Genomic DNA, 22,161 nt, shown 5'->3' on the forward strand with positions numbered 1-22,161 from the left:
CTCATCGGTTGGATCCTTTTGGGAATACTTTTTAGATCCTACTTTCTAAGGTTGGGTCCTGATCCTTTTCGAATCGAACTGCCCATCAGAATCGACTACACCTATTTACATTATACACAGTTAAGGCTTAGGGTTGGGCAGAGGGAAAATGAAATGCAAGCCACGAAATAAAATCTTGCTTGTGGTTTTGAATAAAATTGTAAAATGTAAAATGGCAACCCCATTCAGATCTAGGACGCACCATTTGTGGCTAGGATATGGATCGGACGCTGCTGAATTGGTCAAATCCTGTCCATTAATGTTCGGATGCTTTGGAACAATGGGACTTTCTATTGGCATAATGTCTCTAACATTTTTTATATTGAAGTTAATGGCGTTCTTAGGATTTTGGTACTACATATAGAAACAAAAGCATATTATGGTTTAGGGTTTAATGTGTTAAACCAAAAAATTCCCCATTCTAGCATGTATAAAAAGCGAAGCCCACTGATACTTTTTAGGAGAGCTTATTAAAATCAATTTCCAAAGTTTGAGGGGGAAGGGGTAGGGCTTACCAAACTTCTCCTCACTATAATATCAACTCTTATGAGCTTCCTAAGTACTAACATGGTCTTTCTAGTTCTACAGCAACTGCTAAAATACTAAAACTCAGATATGGAAGACTTTTGCTGGGACGAATCTCAGTACCCTACAGGGGACAGGGTGCCAGGTAAGCCCACAAGACGAGGACTTCTTTAATATAGTAATTGTTAACCAAGCGGTGGTTCTTGATGAGCTGCACCCCCAAACCAACTAAAACCCACAAAAATACCTGGATTATGTGCAACCAAACAGAGCCAGTAGGCAATTTTTTAAAAAAATGGCAATAAAATTATATAAGCAACAGGTAGAACAAAAAAATTTGAGTCCAATAATTGGTTTTGGACTCGGAATCGGTTGTCATAATCTTAAAAGAAAAGAGCTTAAGTAATGCGGGACAAATCTACAATTGATGCACTGATGCGAAACGATGTAGGAGCGGCATGAAAGGAAATATAACTCTAGGTCGAAATTGATACCAATATTGATTCTGGTAGCTTTAATATCATATTATACTGCAATTTATTAACGTAAATAAAATTTAAGAGTCAATGTGTAGCTTCTGATTATAAATATCAACAACATACTTTAAATTTAGAATCAACCAAGTTAAATTGCTGTAGAAAATTTCAGCAACTAACCTTCAATTGATAACCAGTCTAAAAGAATGAAAATTTAATAGAGCGAAACTACAAAAATCTTGTAGAATTTAATAAAGTTTGGGTTTTAGAGACAAGTTTTGCATCATTCGAAATATTAGTAACTTTTTTCTTCTTTGACTCATGCCGGTCTTGGGTCACAATTAATCCCCATCTTGACTCTCCTTGCGTATGTTTTAACAACCTTTGGACACTCCATCCTTTGCACATGCTGATGTACTTCATCTTCAACCTCAAATTAGATTCTACTACATTAGGCTGTTCTCCATCATTCCATCCTTATATAATGGATGGAATACCCATCCAACTCATTCCTAATGCTGACCCATCCCCTAAAAGTGAACTTTATCATCCCAAACAATCAATCATAGTTGTCGGAAACATCTCAAGGGAGTGGGAAAGGTTTCCAAAATGCATGGGAAACAAATGAGAAACTTACGTGAAATATGTGTGAAATACGTGAGAAACATATGAAACGTATGGAAAAATATTAGCAAAAATCACACAAAAATTTATGGAAATAAATGGGGTTATGTCCTTTAGCACTAATGTCAAGTCACCACCATCTCTCCACCAAATCAAGGACAAAGGAAGCATCAATTAGATACCAAAGAGAGTAAAAATCCACACTCATAGTCATAAAGATATGATTGCATGTCTCTCTGCTCTCGTTGCAATGCAGACACCTATTTGCTAAGAAGGGGCACCCAATCCAATAATCAGTTTTGTACTCACAAAGGTAATTTTGAGTCAAATAATCAGTTTTGGGTTCAAACGATTGTCAAAATCCACAATAAACAGGGCCTCAAGAAAAATTCTTCCTCTTTTAAGACTTCAAGCATACAGTCCAACATAGACGTTAGACTCTAGGAGAGGCACCCGAACTCCAAACCCTTATCCAACCAAAAGATGGCTGGTCCCAGGTCACCAGGCTATAGAAAAAGGACAGAACCAGAAAATACCATTCCTTTGAGATCTAAGGCCCTTATCCTCATTATCCCTAATGGAATAGGAGACATACACCTCATCAAGGACACCAAGAAGAGAGGCATAGTCCGTAGTTTCATCCTCTGAAGTTATGCCATAAAGGCCACCAAAACACTACCCTTACCACCAATCTCTAATTACAGTCCACAACATACCCTTTTCTCACAATCTAACCTATAAAGACCCGGATAGGCATCACACAAATAGACATAGGCATCACACAAATAGACACTAAAAGGGCGGCCCAGTGCACGAGGCTCACACAAATAGACACTACCTAACCACAAATCTTCCCAAAATCTAGTCTCATCCTCCCTCTCCAGTCTCCACCCTTAACCTATGAACAGAAGAAAACTCAGCTTTACCGCCACAAGCTAACAACAAAGCATCCGAGCCTTTACCACTACCTAAATCTCTCGCATTCCATCCCAACCCTCACCCCTTTTTTACCCATAAGAACTCTTCTACAAAGGGAATCTCTTCCGTCCTCTAACATCCAAAGCCACATAATGAGGAGTGATTACATGGATAACACAAGTCAGTTTTTTTTGTGGTTGGGAAGATAAGCATGTTGAAAGTCTTGGGAATATTTTTTTATTTTTATTTTTGAAAATTGACAGAAATTTCATTGATACTGTGAAAGATACACTGGGGACCAGAGGTCCCATCAAGTATTACATAGCATCAATTTAAAGGTGGTCAGAAGTATACTTCTGTCCATGGAGATAAAAGGAAGCATATAAACAGAAAGATCAGTGAAGAAGGGGAGTTGAAGTGGGTGAACGACCGTGGACAGAAGTGCCTCATTAGGCGAACGACCGTGGTCACTCAAGCCAAAATGGGGCTCTATCAATTGATTCTCCCCGTTGGGATACTTCGAACTTCACCAAAAAAAGTGACCAAACCCTAGCAATTTCCAGACGCGAGGGCTATCATCAAACCCAAAACAAAGCTATCTCTGATCCATCGGATCCCACTATAACAACCTCAAAAAGTCTGAAGCATCGCTCTACACCAAAAACCCCAAAGAGACAATCTAGACAGAGGATTTCTTTAATTCCAGAATAAGGCTCACCACCTCAGAAGTTAAAGCCTCCTCATCAAGACTCAAGATTGAGAGCTCTTCATCAGATGGAGCTTTCTCTTTTGATGCTCTTTTTCTAGAAATCGTTGCCTCTAGCTTCTGAATCCCCATCTTCTTATCCTCCTCCCAACGAAGGCGCCTTGATGTCAATTCTTCCTTCAATAATTTGATGTGATGAATAAGGGGTGCTTGTGCAGAGGGGAATGAGATTCTTTAATGGTGCACAAACCAGTTTGACTGAAAACCACTTCCGGCATCCTGTTTGCATCCTCCTTAAATAGCTTCCACTGCCGTTTTGAGAAGTCCCTAGTAACTTCTCTTTGAGTAGGTGAATGTTTAGATGCAGTTCCCTCCAGGTATGCCATCTTTTTTAGGAGTCTTAGTGAAGTCTCCATCTCAAACAAATCCACTGGCAACTTTCTCTTTTTGCCTAGAAGTGAAGAGGCAGGTCAAGAGGGAGGAGATGATGCACCCCTCTGTTTTTCCATCTTAAATCCAAGACCCCAAAACCAGAGGAAGCAAAGGAGGTAATGAACCAGAAAAGAAACGAACCACGTTAGAGTGGGTACTAAGGGAGGGCCAGTTAACCAAATCTGTGAAAAAACTCCCGCTATCATGAGGCCACATTAATTGCACCAAAGTGGCGTTTCCCAAGAGCTTCATTAATTCTTCCTTCGGGTTATAAGATTATCCCTACTACACTTAAACCATCCTCCAATCGTAATAGAGCAGGTGTCCTTGCCATTTCTCAACGTGCAAACCTCATTACCTTTGAGGGATTGCACATTAATATAACCGCCAAAACCCATATACACTAGGCTTTTTAACTTCGCACGCAAAAAAAAAAACACTATTTATACAGCTTCTGGATAAGACAGATCTACATTCTTCAGTAGTATCCTTAATGCACCAACATACGTCTTCTTAATGACAGCTACAGGCCTCCAGAAGAGTCAAACGAACTAGATCTTGTCAGGGGAAACAACCTACCCTTAGACTGAACCGGCCACGTGTTCCGTGAAAGGGCAGAGGAGACTTTTAGAAATCCGGGCCATATTTCCTGAATTTTGATTAACCCTGACTTTAGATAAGTCTACACTCAATCCATTGCTCCAAGGTAAGCCAGATCCATGCTTTAGAGAGCTTAGGTTGGGACCCAGATGTCCTTTCGGGATAGGTTTGGGAAGGGAGCCTAGCAACTTTCCACCGCTCACCTCTGAAATTTTGAAATTAGAATCCTGATCGCAGGGCGCCCGCAGAACCTCGGACTGGTTCTCAAGGGGGATCGCCGGTGGCCTACTCGTTGGGGGAGAATCAGACAGAGGGGGTTCGCTCAGGCTATCCGAAGGGAGCAGTTGAAGTCCTGTAGAATCCTAAATTGAGACTCCAACTGTGTAGCGTTGGCCGGAAACCCATAGCTTCATTGAGGGAGAAACCAACTTCCATCTAGGGGCCATGATTTTGGCAGATATAAAACTCATACACTGATTATGGGTTCCTTCCATTTTCACATCTATTACCTGCCCAAAGAGATTTGCCAAAGCTTCAACCGTCGATATAGCCCACACATGTAATGGGATGCCAAAGAACCTAACCCATAAAACCTCAAACCCCTGAATATAATCTGGGGACCAAAGGGAGAGGGAGAGAGAGGATAAATAGTCTCCCCAAGCCACAGCCCCTAAGGTCAAAACCCTTAAGGCCATCTCCCCCGAGTAAAAAACAAAGAGGATTTCATCCTAGAGAGCAAACAAGGACAAGGGAGGGTGGGGATATTCCAGGAACGTTTGGCCCACGACCAAAGGTTCTGAAGGGATCCAGACAAATCCTTCCTTCTGCCCACCAAACAGGCCTTGAGGGAGTCCATTCTCGTTTTCACCTCCTTTCCGGAAATAGAAAGGGATAATGACCCATCTTCCCCCGAAGAGGGGGAGATTACTCCAAAATCAGGCCAAGGGTCAATATCCGGAGATACCAAACCTCCAACCCCTGATATGGTGGGGGGTGGTGGGGGGTGGTGCAGAGCATGGAACTTTCTCCTTTTTACTCAGATGACACCAGCAACATCTGGTTCGTCGTTTAAAGTAAACATATTTGCAGGACGAGCAGAGCCAATCCCCACAGCGCCACCACCGGTCTTTGTTACTTTTTTCAATCTGTATCTCATTCACCGGACGGTAGACTACAAATGGTGACGCCTTTTTCTTCTGATGGCACCATCGACACCTACCCCTCCATTTGAAATTGTAATAAGCACAGAGAGAACAGAACCAGTCCCAATGACGCTGATTTTTCCTTTTTCTAAATCTGGCAGAATTTTCCCCACCCATCGAGATCCCAAGTTTTTTCAAACAGAGATCTAAAGTCTTGGGAGTATAGTTTTCCCATTCAGACCACCCTCATCTTTGACTGCTTATCTAGCTCTTGCCATCTACTTCTACACAAAGAGTAAAGACCCTATTTCTTTATCTGATTAGAGCTTAGATGCTGAGAACACTCATTAAAAATTTCCTATGTGAGTTTCATAAATAAGATCACATCATATTATGATTTTAATGGAAAAAAGGCATGAAATTTTACGAGCAAAAGGATGAGAAGCCTCATCAATTAGAAGCCACCAGCCTTTACATTTGCCATAATTCATGAAACTGAATTTATGGAGACAAGCCATCTGTTTTCTACCCATTGAGTCAAAACATGTTACTTTATCTGACTAAGACGCTGAGAATCATCAAAATTTCCTAATGAGAGTTTCATATATCATATCATATCATGATTTTAATGGAAAAAACGCATGAAATTTTAAAAATCCAGTGGATGAGAAGCCACAACAACCAGAAGCCACCCGCCTTTCATATTTGACACAATTCATTGAACTGAATTTATGGGACCTCATTCCAGGACCTCAGCCCATTATTGATTCAGCTTTAGTAACATATTGCTTGTCAGCGGGAAATTAAGACTTTGAGGCCCAATTTAGGCATGCCTTTCCAGATATACATAATTGCAGTTGAATATATGATAATCTCATAATAAAGGAACCTCCCTTTGTTCTGATTTTAATTCCTATTTCACTGCCTCCCCATAATTTATTCCATCACTCAGAATTTTCTCAGCCTCTATCATTCTATAAAATCAAAAGGGCTTGCCATGCTCATGTGTCCTTATGTTTCCAAGACAATTTAGTTAACCTGCATGTTTTTCCCTATGCCTCTTAAGACTTTACCAATTCAATGAGCAAAGATGGTTTACCATTCAAAAGAAAAAAATGAGTAAAGATGAATTGTAATTGTATAGCATCTCTGAAAACATATCTTGGGGGCACCCTAAAGTGCAAATGGTATCATTTATGACCATAAAGCCAAAAGTATGAAAGCCTCAGTTTAGATTTCAAAGAGAGAGAAGCCACTGGAAATGAGACATACAACAAGCAGTGACTGATATGAGGGTTTATTTGCCAGCTCATTACATGTGGGTGTGTAGCCAAAAGCCAGTCCTATAGATTGATATACATGAGTAAATAACCTTGCATACCTGCTCCGAATCAGGGATGCATACCATGAACCTGTATCATCCTATGTGATGGTGTGGTAGTTGGCTTTGGCTTTGGCTTTTATCAATCAGGAATCCCGGTATATTGGCTGTGGTGCCCACTTGAGATGCAAATTCAGCCGTCCCGATTTAGCACCTTCGAGCGGGAAATTATCCTTGTATTCCCCTTCCATTATAACCCTAGTCAGTGTCATGATACATCTCCCTATGTAATCCTGAAGTGATGAACCAAAAAGTTAAATATAATTGTTTATTTATCACTAGCACATTAAGTGTGCAAGTTAAGTCTGAATTAACCGACTCATCCGGTTTACTAGAAAGACTCGCTCAACAAATGTTTTCCTTTGTTTATTCCTTAGGCCCTGTTTGGATAGCAAGAAAAACATTTCTGATGGGTTTCTTTCCACAATTTAGAGGGAAATGATATGATTATGGTTAAATTCGACAGATATTATGATAATTTGCAAGTCCCTCTAAATAAAATTTGAATAGGATTGATTCCAATTATCTTTTTTTCATGTGTAAAAAAAGTAGGAAATTTTAGAAATATTTTTCGTTTCCAAACTTATCCACAAAATACTTGCCATCCAAACAGGACCTTATTTCAAAGGTTTTGACTAAGGGCTACCCCAATAATGGACCGCCAAAACAAAAGTGGTGCAGCCACAATATGAACTTCTGCTACTTGACAAGGTATTTGAAACATAACCAAAAGGAAAAAAGATACTGCAAGGTAATCAATAGAAAAGGAATAAATATGTCAACATCGCGTTAATCATTGATAACAACTGGTTAGCAAACTAACGAGAATTGCAGAACGTTACCTTCCCAAATGTGTCATGGTCCCAAACTTCCAAAATTAGCATGTCATGTAACCCATCCTCCACAACAAAATCAAAAGTCTGATTCCAGGCTGGATTTAGGCTGTCATTGACAACCTGAAAAGGCAAGAAAGGTGTAAATTTGACAAGAAAATAGAACAACGAAACCTGAAACGTACTGAAACATACCCTTGTTTTATTTTTTGTTTCTGTCTTCTTCATCTGGAGCACAACATAGGGGTCAGCCTTTCCCATCAGATCCATGGAAGGCAAGTATTCTGCAGATATTACTGTCACAGAAAGCACTCCCCTCACAATGACATCTCTTTTCCTGTGTGCGGATGCTTTCTCATTATCAGTGACCTCTGCCCCATCTCCACTTTTAAGGGCCTTCTCCAAGGAGGTCATTGAGAACTTTGGATCGGCAAAAGGGTTAGAACACCCATTCTCCATGCCATAAGGATAGTACAGGAGCTCCAAGTGCACCTAAACACAAAAAGGTGAAAGACAAGGGTGATTGCAACTATGAAAATGTGAAAAGAGAGAGCGGATATGCATGACCAATTTTGAAATTGAAAAAATGTAGATAAGTTTATGATGATGAGTCAATGATAGTGGAGAAACAATTGGAGAGCAGGTTACAAGAAAACATTATCAGTGTCTGTGGATAAGGTTTGTTTTCGAAATGTATGGATTCTTGATTCGAGATGTTCCGATCATATGTGCCCTAACAATGATTGGTGTTACTTACAAGCCATCCAACAGGGCAATCGTTCCTATGGGAAACGATGTCACTTGCCATGCTAATGGGATATGTACCGTGAAAATCAAAGTGCATGACGTGATTGTGTGGACTTTATCTGAAGTATGGCACGTTTTAAATTTAAAGAACAATTTAATATCTCTTGGGGCATTGGATACTAGTGGTTGCCGGTACAACACAACATGAGTTATGAGAATATTCAAGGTAGCACTAATCATAATGAAGGCACGGAAACGCATAGAATGCATTTCTTAAAAACAATCAAGCTTAGAGTGCAGCATTTTATGTTTTCCAGTCACAGCGTATCCTGTTTATCTAGGAAGGTAGAAGTCCTGTGACCAAAAAAGTCTTTTTTTATTTTCTAGCACAACATAAATGGCATTGGAACTCTAATACTTTATTAGTTTATTATATAAATTATTAGAGGGATTCTCAAATTTTTTATTCAATATTCACTAATATTTAATAGGAACTGATTAATACAAATTATTACATCGATTGTAGGATTGTATCTATATAACTCGACATAATCTCACTCTTTGGAATTGAATGAAGGAAATTAGATTTTCTCTTCCCCTATATTTTCTCAGCATAAAGTTCTAACTTACCAAAATAGAAGGTAGCAGAGGAAGGTTTGCATAATTCTGCCTTTAGTATTCTCACCTGACCCCGGTATTTATTGTCTCTTTGGATTTCCAAATCTTTGACCAATTTCAACCACACATCCTTCACTTTCCCCGGCTGAAGGTCCCTTAACGGTATTTGAACACAACCGATGAGCTCAGAAGCCTGGATCCCTTCATCGTCATAAATTTTTGCTGTTAAATATTGCGTAGATACATCTTCAACCACAAACTCGAAGTGTTCGTTCCAGACAGGATTCAACTGGTTGTTCTGAAGAAAATAAATGGTAATCATCAAAACATGGAGGCACACAACATAAAGGGAAGGGAAGAAAAAGAAAATGCACCTACAATTGTTTTACTTCTCTTCATTCTGTCACGTAGTGGACGTATATACACATAAGCAAAAGGATCGGATTTCCCAATGAAATCTTTATTTGTTAATTCCTTTGCTTGCACAAGCTTCACCTCTAATGTCCCAACGGGTTTCAACTCTAGGTCACTAAGCAACAAAGCATTACAGTTAGGTGTAGTCTGTGAAACAGATGGATGTTCTAGTGTTCAACTGTTAATTTGTATTTAAATCTTTGCATTTAGTAACATGAACATACCTATAATCCCCAGGTAAAATGGGAACAACTTTCCTCACCGGCCATGTTATGGTATCTTCAATAGCATCCCGAATTGTTTCCTGTATAAATGAATGAAAATTTTCATTAAATTAAGAAATCCCATATAAGGCCATTAAAAAAAACATAGAAGGCTCATAAACTCGGATACCATCTGCTGTTGCAGAAACAGATATATCAGCTATGACAAGGGAAAGATAAACACATTATATGCAAACAGATGTGATACCAGGAGAAGAGTGCAGAAAAGGTGCCTACCAATTCACTGTTCACATTGTAGGCAATAATGAAAAGCATAGTAGACGGACAAAGCAATTCATGAGCACAGCAGTTAGTAACTCTTGTTATCATAAAGAGTAAAATACTACAAATATATTGGAGTTATAACTGACACGAGTCTCATTTTAAGTACCCAATCTTCTATTTTACTTGTTAAATTACTAAAATAAGATTATAGGTTTTTTTATACTGATATTGGCACTACAATGTTTTGATAATGGGCCAAACTCACATTGTCTGATTATTTAACCAGCTGTCAAAGCTATTACAATTCCCAAAAAGCTCTCAGCAGCCAATTAAAATAGAAACGGCAAAGTGAGTCCGGCCTATGATCAAAATATGGTAGTGCCAATATCAGTAGCTCTTTTTTAGAAGATGGTAAGTATGTTAAGCCGCAATACCAATGCGTGTAGAGAAGGCTTTGAAATGGTTATTTCCTTATAGGCACCAAGCCAGGGTGTCAGACTTATGAAACATATCCACTTAAGTTGCAAGTTGTTAAAAAGAAACATTGCATTCTAAATTGAAGGAAACTATTTTTTAGAGACAAGAAAAACATTGCATTTCCTGCTTACAGCTATACAGTGACAAAACAATCAGAATTCATGATAAAAGCTAAATTTTTCACAGAAAAGACACCTATAAGGATGTTTAAACCTCCTCTTGTGGGCTTTTTGTTGATCAACCTCTACCACATTACACGTCAGGAATCAATAGATCTTTGGCGGTGCTGACTTGGACCTCAGGTAGCGGGATAAGGCGGCCAGAAGCAATTTGGACCTAGACGTAGGCTAGTAGTAAGCTTGGCTGCAGCAAAGCGCTTACCAAGCGTATCACAAGTTCACCTACAGGTGTTCTTAGCTTATGGGACCTTAGTAATGCAGGACAATCCCTAGGGAAAATCCTACAATCCTAATGAGATTAAGACTTTAGGATAATTTAGGGCTTACGCAAAAAACTAAAAGAACACTTAACAACTAACATAGCGCTGAATTAACGCCTAATTCATCTATGGACAACAGCAATAATGAGGCCTAAATAGCATAAATAATTGTAAAGATCATAATTAGGCATGAACTAAACCTTATACATATCAATCAAAGTGAGAAGGACTCGTTAGATGAAGTGATAATAGAAATATTAGTCCGAAAATAGGCCTACGCATGCAACCAATTAAAAGAACTAAAAGATAATGTAAGACCTATCAATTAGATGTAACAAAAGCATGAGAAATTAATAATAATCAATGAAGAAAAAAAAAAAAGTCCAGCAGCAGGAATTGGGTCAAAGCAGTTCAGATTTAAGCCATAGGGGTATTTTGGTAATGTTTGCAAATCTGGAAATTGAACAAAACTGCTGTCCAGATCTTAGGTAAGGTTTAGGTAGGTAAAAGAAAGGTAATTCTAGGGTTTAGGTTCTGATTTGATGGTAGGTTTAGGCTATGGATCTTTAAAAAAGGGTTTACGGGCTTTGAAAGGGTAAGAATTTGCAATATGGTTCAAAAAGGTTTGAAAGTTGAGATTCTTGTGAGTTTTAGGTAAGGTTTAATCATTAAAACAATCCCTCAAAATCTCAAAACAAGATCTTGAGGAACAAGGAAGATCTATGGATTCTGGGTTTTTCTAGTTTTAGGGTTCAAGAACAAAGAAAATAGAAAATATGATTTACTAACCTTGTTTGTGCTGATTTGATTGAAGAAATAGAAGAGAATGGATGAGAGGAGATGATTCCAAATCACAAGAAGAAGAGAGAATGTCTGGCTTCAAGCAAAACGTCATTTCTATTCAATATTCAAAAAGTCCCTTACATTGCTTTCATAAGATGTATTTATAAGAAAAGAAACCCTAGAAGATAACTTAAAACCTAAGCAACTAATCTCAACCATTCATCTAATCCAAAGTAAACTAAATAAAGTTAAAACTTACCTGAAATGGTAATCCTACCACTTCCTAAAAACACTCATAACTTACTCAAATTACATTCCAATCATGTGATCTTGGGCTATTAGATAGGTAATTGAAAAACCTTTCTAATAATACCAAAAATACAACAAACGGATGAGATTTGATGTCTAAAAAGTAGGCTACAAATAAAATGATGAAAAAGGAAATAAATAATAAAAAAAGGACACCCAAGTCTGTGGCCCATGTTAGAGTCTCCACCATCAGTCTCGTCCGCGTCTGCGCTTATAAACCTTGAATCCACGCCCGTTGTTGATGTCCCCATCACTTAGGTCCTCTATTCAGGCAGTCCCAAACTCACACATGACTATGATCTTGTAACACTCTTATTCACTCTATGTTGAGTAGGGTCCCTAAATCTTAGAACGCATCCAATGCCAATGGAGCAGGTAAAGCCTCTTGTTTTACTAACACCATTGATAGGCTTGTCTCTTATCAAATCTTCTGTTCTTTCATCAGGTTTTTGTTCCATCAATTTCTTCTGTGTGAACCAAAGTCCTTTCATAAGCAATTCACGATCCTAGCTTAGAGGATGCCATATAAGAAGAGATTAGTGTCCTCGAGAGAATTGGAATTTAGGATTGTATCTCTTCCAAAGGAAACAAATCAGATGTAAATTGTTACACTTATGGAAACATTCCAAACTTCGACACTATATCCCTGATAAAAGAGGGTAGTCCAACATTGCAGCAGGAAAAAAAACATTGCAGCAGAAGCCCAAGATCTTGATGCAATCTAATGAGGGAGAGACTGGATCCTTACATTTCTTATCCTCAGAACATCTCCATAAGGCGGGAGTCCTTTCCTTGACGAGCTGAAGCCCTTTCAATAGAAATTCCAAAGCTGCCTCTTTAGAAGAAAAAAAATCGAGGGCAGCGCCAATAGAACATCAATTTCATTTAGGGCTTTCATCTGGGCCTTCCCCTTGATATTCCTTCTTCTCGCAACCCCTTCCTCCAAAACATGAATAGGTGATGAGGGATCTTTTCAGTTTCCTACCAGGCAATGGCCAAGAAACTCTAACCTGATACTAGCTTAGGTCGGCAATAAGTAAAATATCGGCCTTGCCAACTGCTTTGTAATCCAGTTACTTTCCATCAGAAGACATATCACCAGAAACAACATCACAGAAAGAATGAAGGGGCCAGCAGGAGACTCCTCCACATCCCTCCGATGAAAAGGAATTCTGTCCCATTACCTTTGGAACTGGACCCTTCACACAGAGCACCAAGGTTTCTACCCCAGTTTTGGAGATACCACGATCTGCTCTCGGTTTCGGACACACCATCGATGGATTTGATCAGCACTGAACCAACATTTCTCACATTTACAACAAGAGATTCGATACCGAAAGTTCTGAATTTTTCAGCATCCACAAATTCAATCTCCCATCCACTGCCAATTGCATCATTTTGCTGCTCGGTGAAATCACTTCTCTTTCGATCAAACCTCCACCCAATCATCTTTTCTATTATGTTCGGCTGTTCCATCGTCGACCCTCGGAAACATCCATTTCTGTGAGCAGGACTTCTGCTTCTACCATGAGATGTCTAACACCTGGAACCACAGAGATGAAGATTGGACTCCAATCGCGAGAACTCACCGAAAGAAACAATCCTTATGGTTGAGAGATTTTGCTCGTCAAACCTTCATGTGGCAGTCTTTGCAGAGAAAAAATGAATATCCGTCGTTACCACAATCAGATTGGGCCCATTGAATTGATGAAAAGAGAAAACTCAAAAACTAAGCTTCTGGTTTTTCCATGAAAGGACTTCCGAAATCCCTCAATACTCTATCAGGGTATGTGAAGAAAAAATGCACAACAATAATCACAATAATCAGATTAACAAATCCCCTTAGGGCCTTGACATGTTCCAGATTGTGATGTCAATTGTAGGAGTTTGCATCATCATACGGGCTAGTAGGAACTTCTCAGTTTTTTATTTTCAATAAAAAAGGGATCAAGATCTGAATCTCTGAGATTGATAGAAAATTTAGACCTAGCTGGGACAATGAAAAGTCTCAAAAACAGAGAGTCGCTATAAATTCTCATTAACTTAAAGTGATAATACAATAATGCTTATACGTAAAAGAATCACGCTCAATCTACCTAACCAAAATTATGTAAATATGCATGTATATTAACAAGAGTATTGCCGAAAAGAGCAGCTAGGAACAGTTCCACAATCGAATTGTAAAATTGTTCGACTGAGAAGACATTGTCTTCCTTGACTCACTTTCCTTGACATACACATCAATCATTTAAACAGTAGAAATAGATAATTAAATCCCAAAGCTTAAGTTATTTGAGAATTAAGTAGATTCTAGCACAGCAGGTGCTCCTGAATAAAAGAATTATTAAGATAATCAGTTACAGATACACACATGAAAAATTATACCCAAACTAGATAAGGGAAATTGCTTGAACCTCAATAGCATCAGAAATTCCAGGGATCGACGATATATCACCTCCGACAACCTTAAGCGTGAAATCTAGTTTTTTCTGCATTCAAAACATCAGAAACATTGTTATACATAATAAGTCCTGCCAACTAATGAGTTTTTGGCAATGGGCTTCACAGAAAGAACTGTTGCACCTTTTCTCTCAACGAATACGAAACAGCTCCAAAGCAAGGAAACTCCTCCACCAGAGGCTTAAATATCAATCTAAAAACCCCAGTGAAGCCAATATTTTTGACCTGGATAAGAAAATTATGGACCAAAAATCAATCAAAAGACATCATATGGTGGAAGCACAAAACCTATAAGCTGTGATATACAGCCCCGAATGCTAATTCTCAAAAAAGCAGAGCATAGGAAAAAGAGAAAGGAGAGAACAACTTACGTGCTGTATTACATGACCTAAATTAGAAACCAAGAACAAGCATAAAAACTTAATAGTGTACTTCTATACAAGTGGGGAAACATACAAATGGGAGAAATGAAATGCCCAAACTGCTGTTGTATATGACCTAAAGTAGAAATCAAGAATCAAATAGACGTAGATCTATGATGGCAGCATATGAATTTAAGAAGCTACGGTACATGACCACAAAGTTAATTTTGAACTTCAAAAGAAGTGCCAAAACATAGATATAGAAAAGTGAAGATTTTCTGGATATATGAGATGTCATGGGTACATGAACCGTTCCTTAGTGATAAGTTGAGAATTTTCAAAAGAGAAAACAGATGTATGCACATGAAACAAAGAAAGGAAATTTACACTTAACTAGGTTTATCTAATCTACATGAGTATCAAAATCAAGAAAATATCATCACTCGTTATAGATATTCACAACAAAGCCATTCTGTAATCTGTGCAAAACTGCAAATCATTCATTATAAGAAAAACTTGTGATCCAACTCTTAAGAAAATCGGAACAACTTTAACTTGCAGCTCAAAGTGTTGCTCTATATTGAAGACCTAATACAAGATCAGTGTATATGTGCTCCATGGTCCACACCAATTCTCTCAACAATGGATCAGATTTCTATCCATCCAGTTCTGCAGTACTTTATTACCTTTCTTAGCCTTAAATCTTTTATTTTACTTGAGCAGCTCCTTCAGAACACTCATCAGTCAAGAACTATGGAGGTCGCAGCACCCCCAAAGCCAGAGATGTTAACCTATTCCACAACCAATTGTAACAACGAAACAGTGGGAGGGATCTCTATTATCCTAATCTCCTTTCATAGGGAGAGTCCTTTTCCTGATCAGAGAAAACTGCTCAAGCAAGCGGAAAATATCCTTCATATCAAGCTCCAAAAACTGGAGAACCTTGAACGACGCTGGCTTGATAATGGGGCTCAATTCCTAAGAAAAAAACAAGCGCTGAATTCAATGAAAAGATGAGAAATAGGATCATTCTCAGTCCTGAAAAGAAGCGCTTTTATAGCCCCTACCTCAAAAAGACAAATGAGGATTGGGAATTGATGCAGCAGCATAGTGGATAACCGGTTGAACAGCCACGTGGCAACTATATGACGTGTCCGTTTGTCATCCATGTGGTGCATCCATGTAGGTTTGACTTAGTCTATGGGTTATTGCAAGGGACAAGGGTAATGGAAGTTATTTATGTTCTGGGAGTTATTTAAGTTTTTCTCTTTTCTAAACCTCTCACTTCCCGCCTTTGCTTCCAGCACTCGCTTGCCACTCTAGTATGGGTGCAACTCGGGTCGGGTTGAGGCCAACCATAGTCCAACCCGACATAGCATTCCCTCAACCCTAACCTGACCCAACCCGATTCTCGGGTTGAGGATGGTCAACCCTAACCCAACCTGCCTCTAAATCTCTCAACTCTAACCCAGCCCATCTAACCCAAAATCGGGTCAGGTTGGGTTCGGGTTCACCTAGGGCCAAACAGAAATGCAAGAAAAAATTATAACCCAAAGAAAATCAAGATAAAATTAAATGACAGAGGTCAGGTTCGGGTTGGGTCAGGTTGCCAAGGCCTCAACCCTAACCCAACCCGAAATTAAATTGGATTGGCTTTTCCCAACCCAACCCGAGCCAAAATCGGGTTGAACTCGTCGGGTTCAGGTTGAGCCCGACCCAAGTTGCACCCCTACATTCTAGCAACTATGTTTCAAACAATCCAAGATTTACATTTCTGTCTAATCATGTTTTTTTTTAATGATTCTGTCTAATCATGTTATACTGGACAAGGAGTCAATCAAATAGATAAATCTTCCACAAATAATTTTCAGGGACAAGCAAATTTAAATCTTACATATTCAAATCTATGACAATTCCATTCATATATTAAAGTTAACTGCATATGTAGCAATTTGTTCACATAACAAAAACCTACAGCTTTGTCTGCGATAATAAACAATAAATCACCTGTATAGGTAGGGCGAGACCAACTCTAGTTCGGATATCAAGTATAATGCTTGGGTTACCATCCCATTGCAACTCTAACTCCATAGTGACCCCACTATCTCCATCTTCAACAATCGAAACTCCTAAAGGACATGGTCAAGAGTTTATCAACAAAGAACTCATGATTGTTAATTATAAACGTAGGCAGAGGGAAAAAAAATAAAAAAATGAAAATGAGCAATATGATGCCTTACTCACATAAAGTTCAAAAGATAAAATGAGCGCACAATGTATCCTGAGAATATTACGGTTCCATCTTTTCTTCATTCTTATGGGGAAAGCACTTAAATTTAGAAGGGACGGAAAAGAAAGCAACAAATAATTGCTTCCATATTCCAAATAGTATATTAACATTTTAGAAATGTCCAACTACGACAAAAATAAGAGGCTATATCTCCGAAGGATCTGAAGGACGAAGGGCCGAGTTTAGAGAAAGTCTAAATCCACCCCCACATTCAGGGACGGAGCCAGGAATTTGGTCTAGGGGGGGCAAAGAATGGTTGTTATAGCAAATTGGGACCCACACTTTTACACTTCATATTTCGATAGGTGAGGCCCACCATCACCCACTCACCCATGCGGGAGCCCACAATTTATACCGCATATTTTGAGGCAGTGGGGCCCAGTATTTACACCTCATGTTCTAATGGGTGGGGCCCACTATTTTACACCTACGCATAGTGATTTAACAAATTCCAAGCCCCCACTCGCCCAAAGGATTGCTTTCTATTTTGAAAATCTTAATAATTCCCGAGATTTTATATTTTGTGTGAACGTGAAGTCAAATATTTTTCAAAAAAAACTATCCGCCAATGTGATAGGATGATCCAAAGTGTTCATTTGTTGGGTCACAAAGTAAATAGGTTGAACCGCATAAATCATCTCCATGGGATGATCCTAACCCTTCAATCTATAGAGGTTTCTATATTGGGTAACCCATTGTAGATCGGATAGTTAGCATAATCCTATGGAGATATTTTATGAGAAGCGGCCTATTTACATTGTGGCCCAGGAAATGAACAGTTTGGATCATCCTAGTGATCTCCACCAATTGTTTCTGCTTTTGCCTCTTAAATCAAACATTCCCTCCCTTGGCCGGTTAGCCTCTATCCAGAAATTTTAGAGAGAGAGAGAGAGAGTTACTTTAGGTGGATTGTTGAGAGCTACTTATTAGGGGAAAAAGGCTAGCTTTATGAGAAAAACTATCATTCTTTACCAAAAAAGCATTAAATACTACGAATTTCAAGGGGGTAAATCCCGAATTTAAAGGGGCCAAAAGTATTAATCACATGAGCTTTACGAAATAATCCAAGCTTTATGAGAAATTTTCAAGATTTGAGGGGGGGGGGGACCCCACTAGGAATTTGGAATAAAATTCATTGTTTTATTTATCGGCTGTATACTACCAATTTTTCTTGTGTTTACAATTAGTTGTTTTAATTATTACATATTTACCAATCACCATAAAAAAAATCTGTGTATGTGAGAAATTGTGAGAAATTTTTTACTTCAGCAGCATCAAATACTTGTTATGATATTTCAACTAGATGATACTTCTACTATTAAGAAAAAGAAAAGAAAGGAAAAGGTAGATAGTATTAATATGCAATGGATATTTTACCAATAGAGAAGCAGGAAGAAATACAAGGGGCACAATATTCATATAAAATGCATGAAAGGCCACACAGTAATCTAATAGGACCAACCAAAATACATCACATTCTGACACAAATCTAGAAATGATAAGATAATAGTAGGGGAAATCCAAAAGTGAAAGTAACTACTTTACACACGCTATAGATAAAATTTAATAGCAATAATTTTCAAATTAATTAAAGAGGAATGCTAAACTGAAGGGTGACCTTGCAAAAACCAGCAACAGGGCACCCTCATAGGATCCCTGTCACCAAAGAGGGTTTTTTGCAAGGTTGCCCTTCAATTTAGCATTCCTATTAATTATAAGCCTAATTTGACTAACCTGTAAATTGTGGGGCAATAGTACCAAGAGTTAGCTTTGAAAATTTGAGAGAAGATAGGATGGCTGGTCTATATTGTTCCAAAACTGGCTCGACGGAAGTTCTAATCAGCTCAGATGCTGCCTGTAGCATCACGCAACGAAAATGAGCACTCCAATGTCACCACATGTTTGGAATTTGTTCCCTAAGAATACAAATGGAAGTCCCAGTAGAAGCAGTATTCAAATGGAAGTCCCAGTAGAAGCAGTATTCAAAGCCTATGCATGAAATTGACGAAATAAATATGAGAAAATGGTGCAAACATCTAAAGCATGGGGACAACAACCAAAATGCTACCTCATTTACATATGGCCAGATCTTCGTAAGTTGGGTGTTAAGCCAATTCAACTGCAAGAGAAAAGAGAGTATTTTCAATCTTCAGACAAGAAAGAGGTGGGCACCAAAGAGCACAATCACAAAACAAAACTTAAACCAACTCAACTTCTGACGCCGTGAGAAAACAACCCAAGAGGGGTAAAACTGAGCTGGAAGAATCTTCCTAGAGTCTTCCACTGTCAATTTTGAGAAAGACGCTATAGTCGCAGCCTGTAACATAAAAGGAACTTCTTAATTGCAAAAGCCAGAACAATCGTAAAAACAAAACAGCATCCTGGCAAATGCATAATCCAATCAATGCTAACTATCGTTCCCCAACAGAAACAAATTCTCAATCAGATTGAAGGATTATGAGATAGGTAGAGAACCCAATACTATCTTGGGTGTCTTTGGATTATATTTACAGACACCATTACAAGTAGTTTACATAAAACACATATAAAATATGTGCTCAACAACCTAAACTACGTACATTTAAAATTCAAAAAAACATAACTAAAAACTAATTGTTTCTACCACCCTACTATCCAACGGTCAGATCTTTTCAGATTTGATCTGATATATTCTAACACAGATTTTTATAAACATAACTTCCCCTTCCTTGAGGCAGATCCACCAAAACTGTATCCCACTAACCAGAGCATGAATTGTTAAAATCAAACAAAAGCAAGTCTAGGGCACAATATTTGCAGAAATCAAATTCCATTGGAAGCTTATAACAATGTTTAGAACGATAAGAAGACACCACATAAACATACACAAACCCTAGAAAAACCTAAAATAACTGCTATTCAATAAGTTAGGGCAATAAAACAGGTTTTCAATTACTCTCATCATAACCAAGAAATAATCCAATAATACACACAATCTCAGAGCTACAACATCAACTTATAGATTTCGCAGCCAAAAAAAATAATGGATTCATATTCACAAATCACAATCAATAAGAGATTATTAGAAGGCATAGAAACAAAAATCATATTCACAAATCACAATCGATGAAAGATTATTAAAAGGCATAGAAGGTGAGGAGTTTCTTACCAGCTCGCATCGGCGTTTGGATCGTAAATTCTCCGCGTGGACAAAAGCGATTATGATTCCAATACCGAAAGCGATTCCGAGCACAAGACCCATAAAAAACGACATTTTAGCAGGCAAAAAACGCCTTATCTCAGTTCTAGACCTTATTCTCTTCACCCTAACTTTTCCGAGGAAGAGCCGATTTTTCAAGGGACGAGAAACATAAAGATTAGCTGTGGATTTGGATTTGGATTTTCTTGTGGGGATAGAAAGAGGAAAGGAAAGGAATGGAGCTTCGAGATTATTACTCTGTTTGTTTTTCCCTTATTATTATATTGTATTTTTGCTCTTTTTTGTTCGTTGCTTTCGTTTTTTTTGTCTTGCCAAGGGGTTGTTGAAGAAAGGAACTAAGTTTCCTTTTTCGGCTTCTTCCAATCATCAAAGGGCGGAATACCGTATGGGGAATTATTCCACGCGTTATGAATTCATTGGTTTGGTGTCTCGTACATGGTGAACGGGGTTGTGAATTGAGACAGTTGGCAGGGCCGTTGGATAAGACAAAATACCTTGTTGTCGGCAAAAAAAAAAAAACTAAGGCTGACACGTCACACGCCGGAAATTTTGATTTTTTTTATTTTACTCATATTGGCACTACCATGTTTTGATAATTGCACTAACTCACCTTGTAAGCATTTTGGGAACCCTAATAAGTAATAACCTTTGACAGCTATTGAAATAATAAAAGACAAGGTGAGTTAGTGCAATTATCAAAATATGGTTGTGCCATTATGATTAGCCTTCTTAATTAAATTAGGGACTCTTTTTTAAGTAATTTATTCCTGAAATGACAGGTGGATGGTATTTGATTTGGATTTCATGTCAGTCGATTATTTAATTTTTTTAAATTAAATTACCTTTTTTTATTTCGTGGCTGCGGAAAAATAATATCTCTTTGGATTATCTAAACCATTCATTTGTCAGTCCCACCTGCTTGGATTTATCTAAAACTATGGCTTATCTGATGTGGGGTCAACAAATGAACGGTTTAAAAAATCCAAAGAGGTAGGGTCCACTGTACATTTTTTTTTTCCTATATTTCCATGGAAATGCACGCATGGCCATCGGCCGGCCACGGGACATAAAACCTCTATTATATGGAGTTTATATATGGCATCAGCATCTATTTAGGTGTGCGCATTTTTCAAAAAATTACAATGTGCCTGCCTACCTTTTTCAAAGGGAGATGATTTTTTCACCCCCTTGTAGGATTATGCGCCCCACTGTTAAAGTGAATTGTTGCAGACTTTTAACGCTTTTTTATGTCAAATCAAGTTAACAGGGGGTGAAAAAATCATCTCCCTTTTCAAAATCCAAATCAGTCGTTTGTTGGGTCCCAACATACATAGGCTGTGCCCAGAATAGTGTCGCTATGGGATGATCCTAACCCTTGGATCAGTAGAAAATCTCTACAGATCCGAGGGTTAGGGTCATTCTATAAAGATATTTTTTGGGTCAAGGCCTACTTAAAAGTTGGGTTTCAATGAATGAGTCGGTTGGATCTTGGATGTACTTTTAACAAAGTGGGCCCAGCTGATTTTTTTGAAAATTATGCTAACCTTCATGTCCACACCAACAAACTATAAGAAGGCATTTTCAGTCGACCCACTCAATCTTGGTTCCATCATAAGAAAAACAACCAGGTTAGAAATCCAAACCAAGCTTATTAGATCAAGGGCAAGGATCATCCAATCCTCAAGTCAGAACGGATCTGATCATGTAATGTCTTTTAGGAAGAACATAAAAGTGACTTCTTTCTTTAGAATTTTCCTTATAGATGATTAGTGTGATGGTAGGGCCTAACTAAATGACGATCCAGACCATTCATTTGTTAGGCCCCACTACTGATCAGGGCATGCCATGAAGTTTGTAACCCTCTTGTTTGCAGAGATTGTCCTAATTTCTGCTAAGAAA

General features: G+C 38.4%; 1 protein-coding gene across 2 annotated transcripts; it reads right to left on the reverse strand.

The window, feature by feature from the left end:
• Positions 1 to 6,569: 6,569 nt before the first annotated feature.
• Positions 6,570 to 20,584, reverse strand: NTMC2T2.1 (Calcium-dependent lipid-binding (CaLB domain) family protein). 2 transcript variants are annotated; one of them, XM_077381858.1, is made up of 13 exons: positions 20,212 to 20,584; positions 19,272 to 19,380; positions 19,132 to 19,178; positions 18,798 to 18,918; positions 16,781 to 16,902; positions 14,535 to 14,636; positions 14,366 to 14,440; positions 9,680 to 9,759; positions 9,420 to 9,570; positions 9,109 to 9,339; positions 7,872 to 8,168; positions 7,686 to 7,799; positions 6,570 to 7,076 (listed from the first exon to the last, which is right to left on the reverse strand). In XM_077381858.1, the coding sequence occupies exons 1-13, from the start codon at positions 20,314 to 20,316 to the stop codon at positions 6,930 to 6,932; spliced, it is 1,701 nt and encodes a 566-aa protein (XP_077237973.1). In that variant the 5' UTR covers positions 20,317 to 20,584; the 3' UTR covers positions 6,570 to 6,929. The 2 variants fall into 2 exon arrangements, with proteins under 2 accessions (XP_077237973.1, XP_077237974.1); XM_077381859.1 differs by lacking the exons at positions 19,272 to 19,380; positions 20,212 to 20,584 and having other exon boundaries at positions 18,798 to 18,979; positions 19,132 to 19,184.
• Positions 20,585 to 22,161: the final 1,577 nt, after the last annotated feature.

Source organism: Tasmannia lanceolata, unplaced genomic scaffold (genome assembly GCF_043159265.1).
Source record: "Tasmannia lanceolata isolate RefF3 unplaced genomic scaffold, GAP_Taslan_0.1 ptg000006l, whole genome shotgun sequence".
NCBI lineage: Eukaryota > Viridiplantae > Streptophyta > Magnoliopsida > Canellales > Winteraceae > Tasmannia > Tasmannia lanceolata.

What these genes read in the sequence shown, in the direction of transcription:
- NTMC2T2.1 (XM_077381858.1), bottom strand. Translation starts at nt 20,316, where the DNA reads ATGTCGTTTTTTATGGGTCTTGTGCTCGGAATCGCTTTCGGTATTGGA. An exon ending in TCTGGCCATATGTAAATGAG is followed by an intron (nt 18,919 to 19,131) that starts GTAGCATTTTGG and finishes GTGATGCTACAG; the next exon opens with GCAGCATCTGAGCTGATTAG. An exon ending in ATTTTACCTGGGGATTATAG is followed by an intron (nt 9,571 to 9,679) that starts GTATGTTCATGT and finishes TTTGTTGCTTAG; the next exon opens with TGACCTAGAGTTGAAACCCG.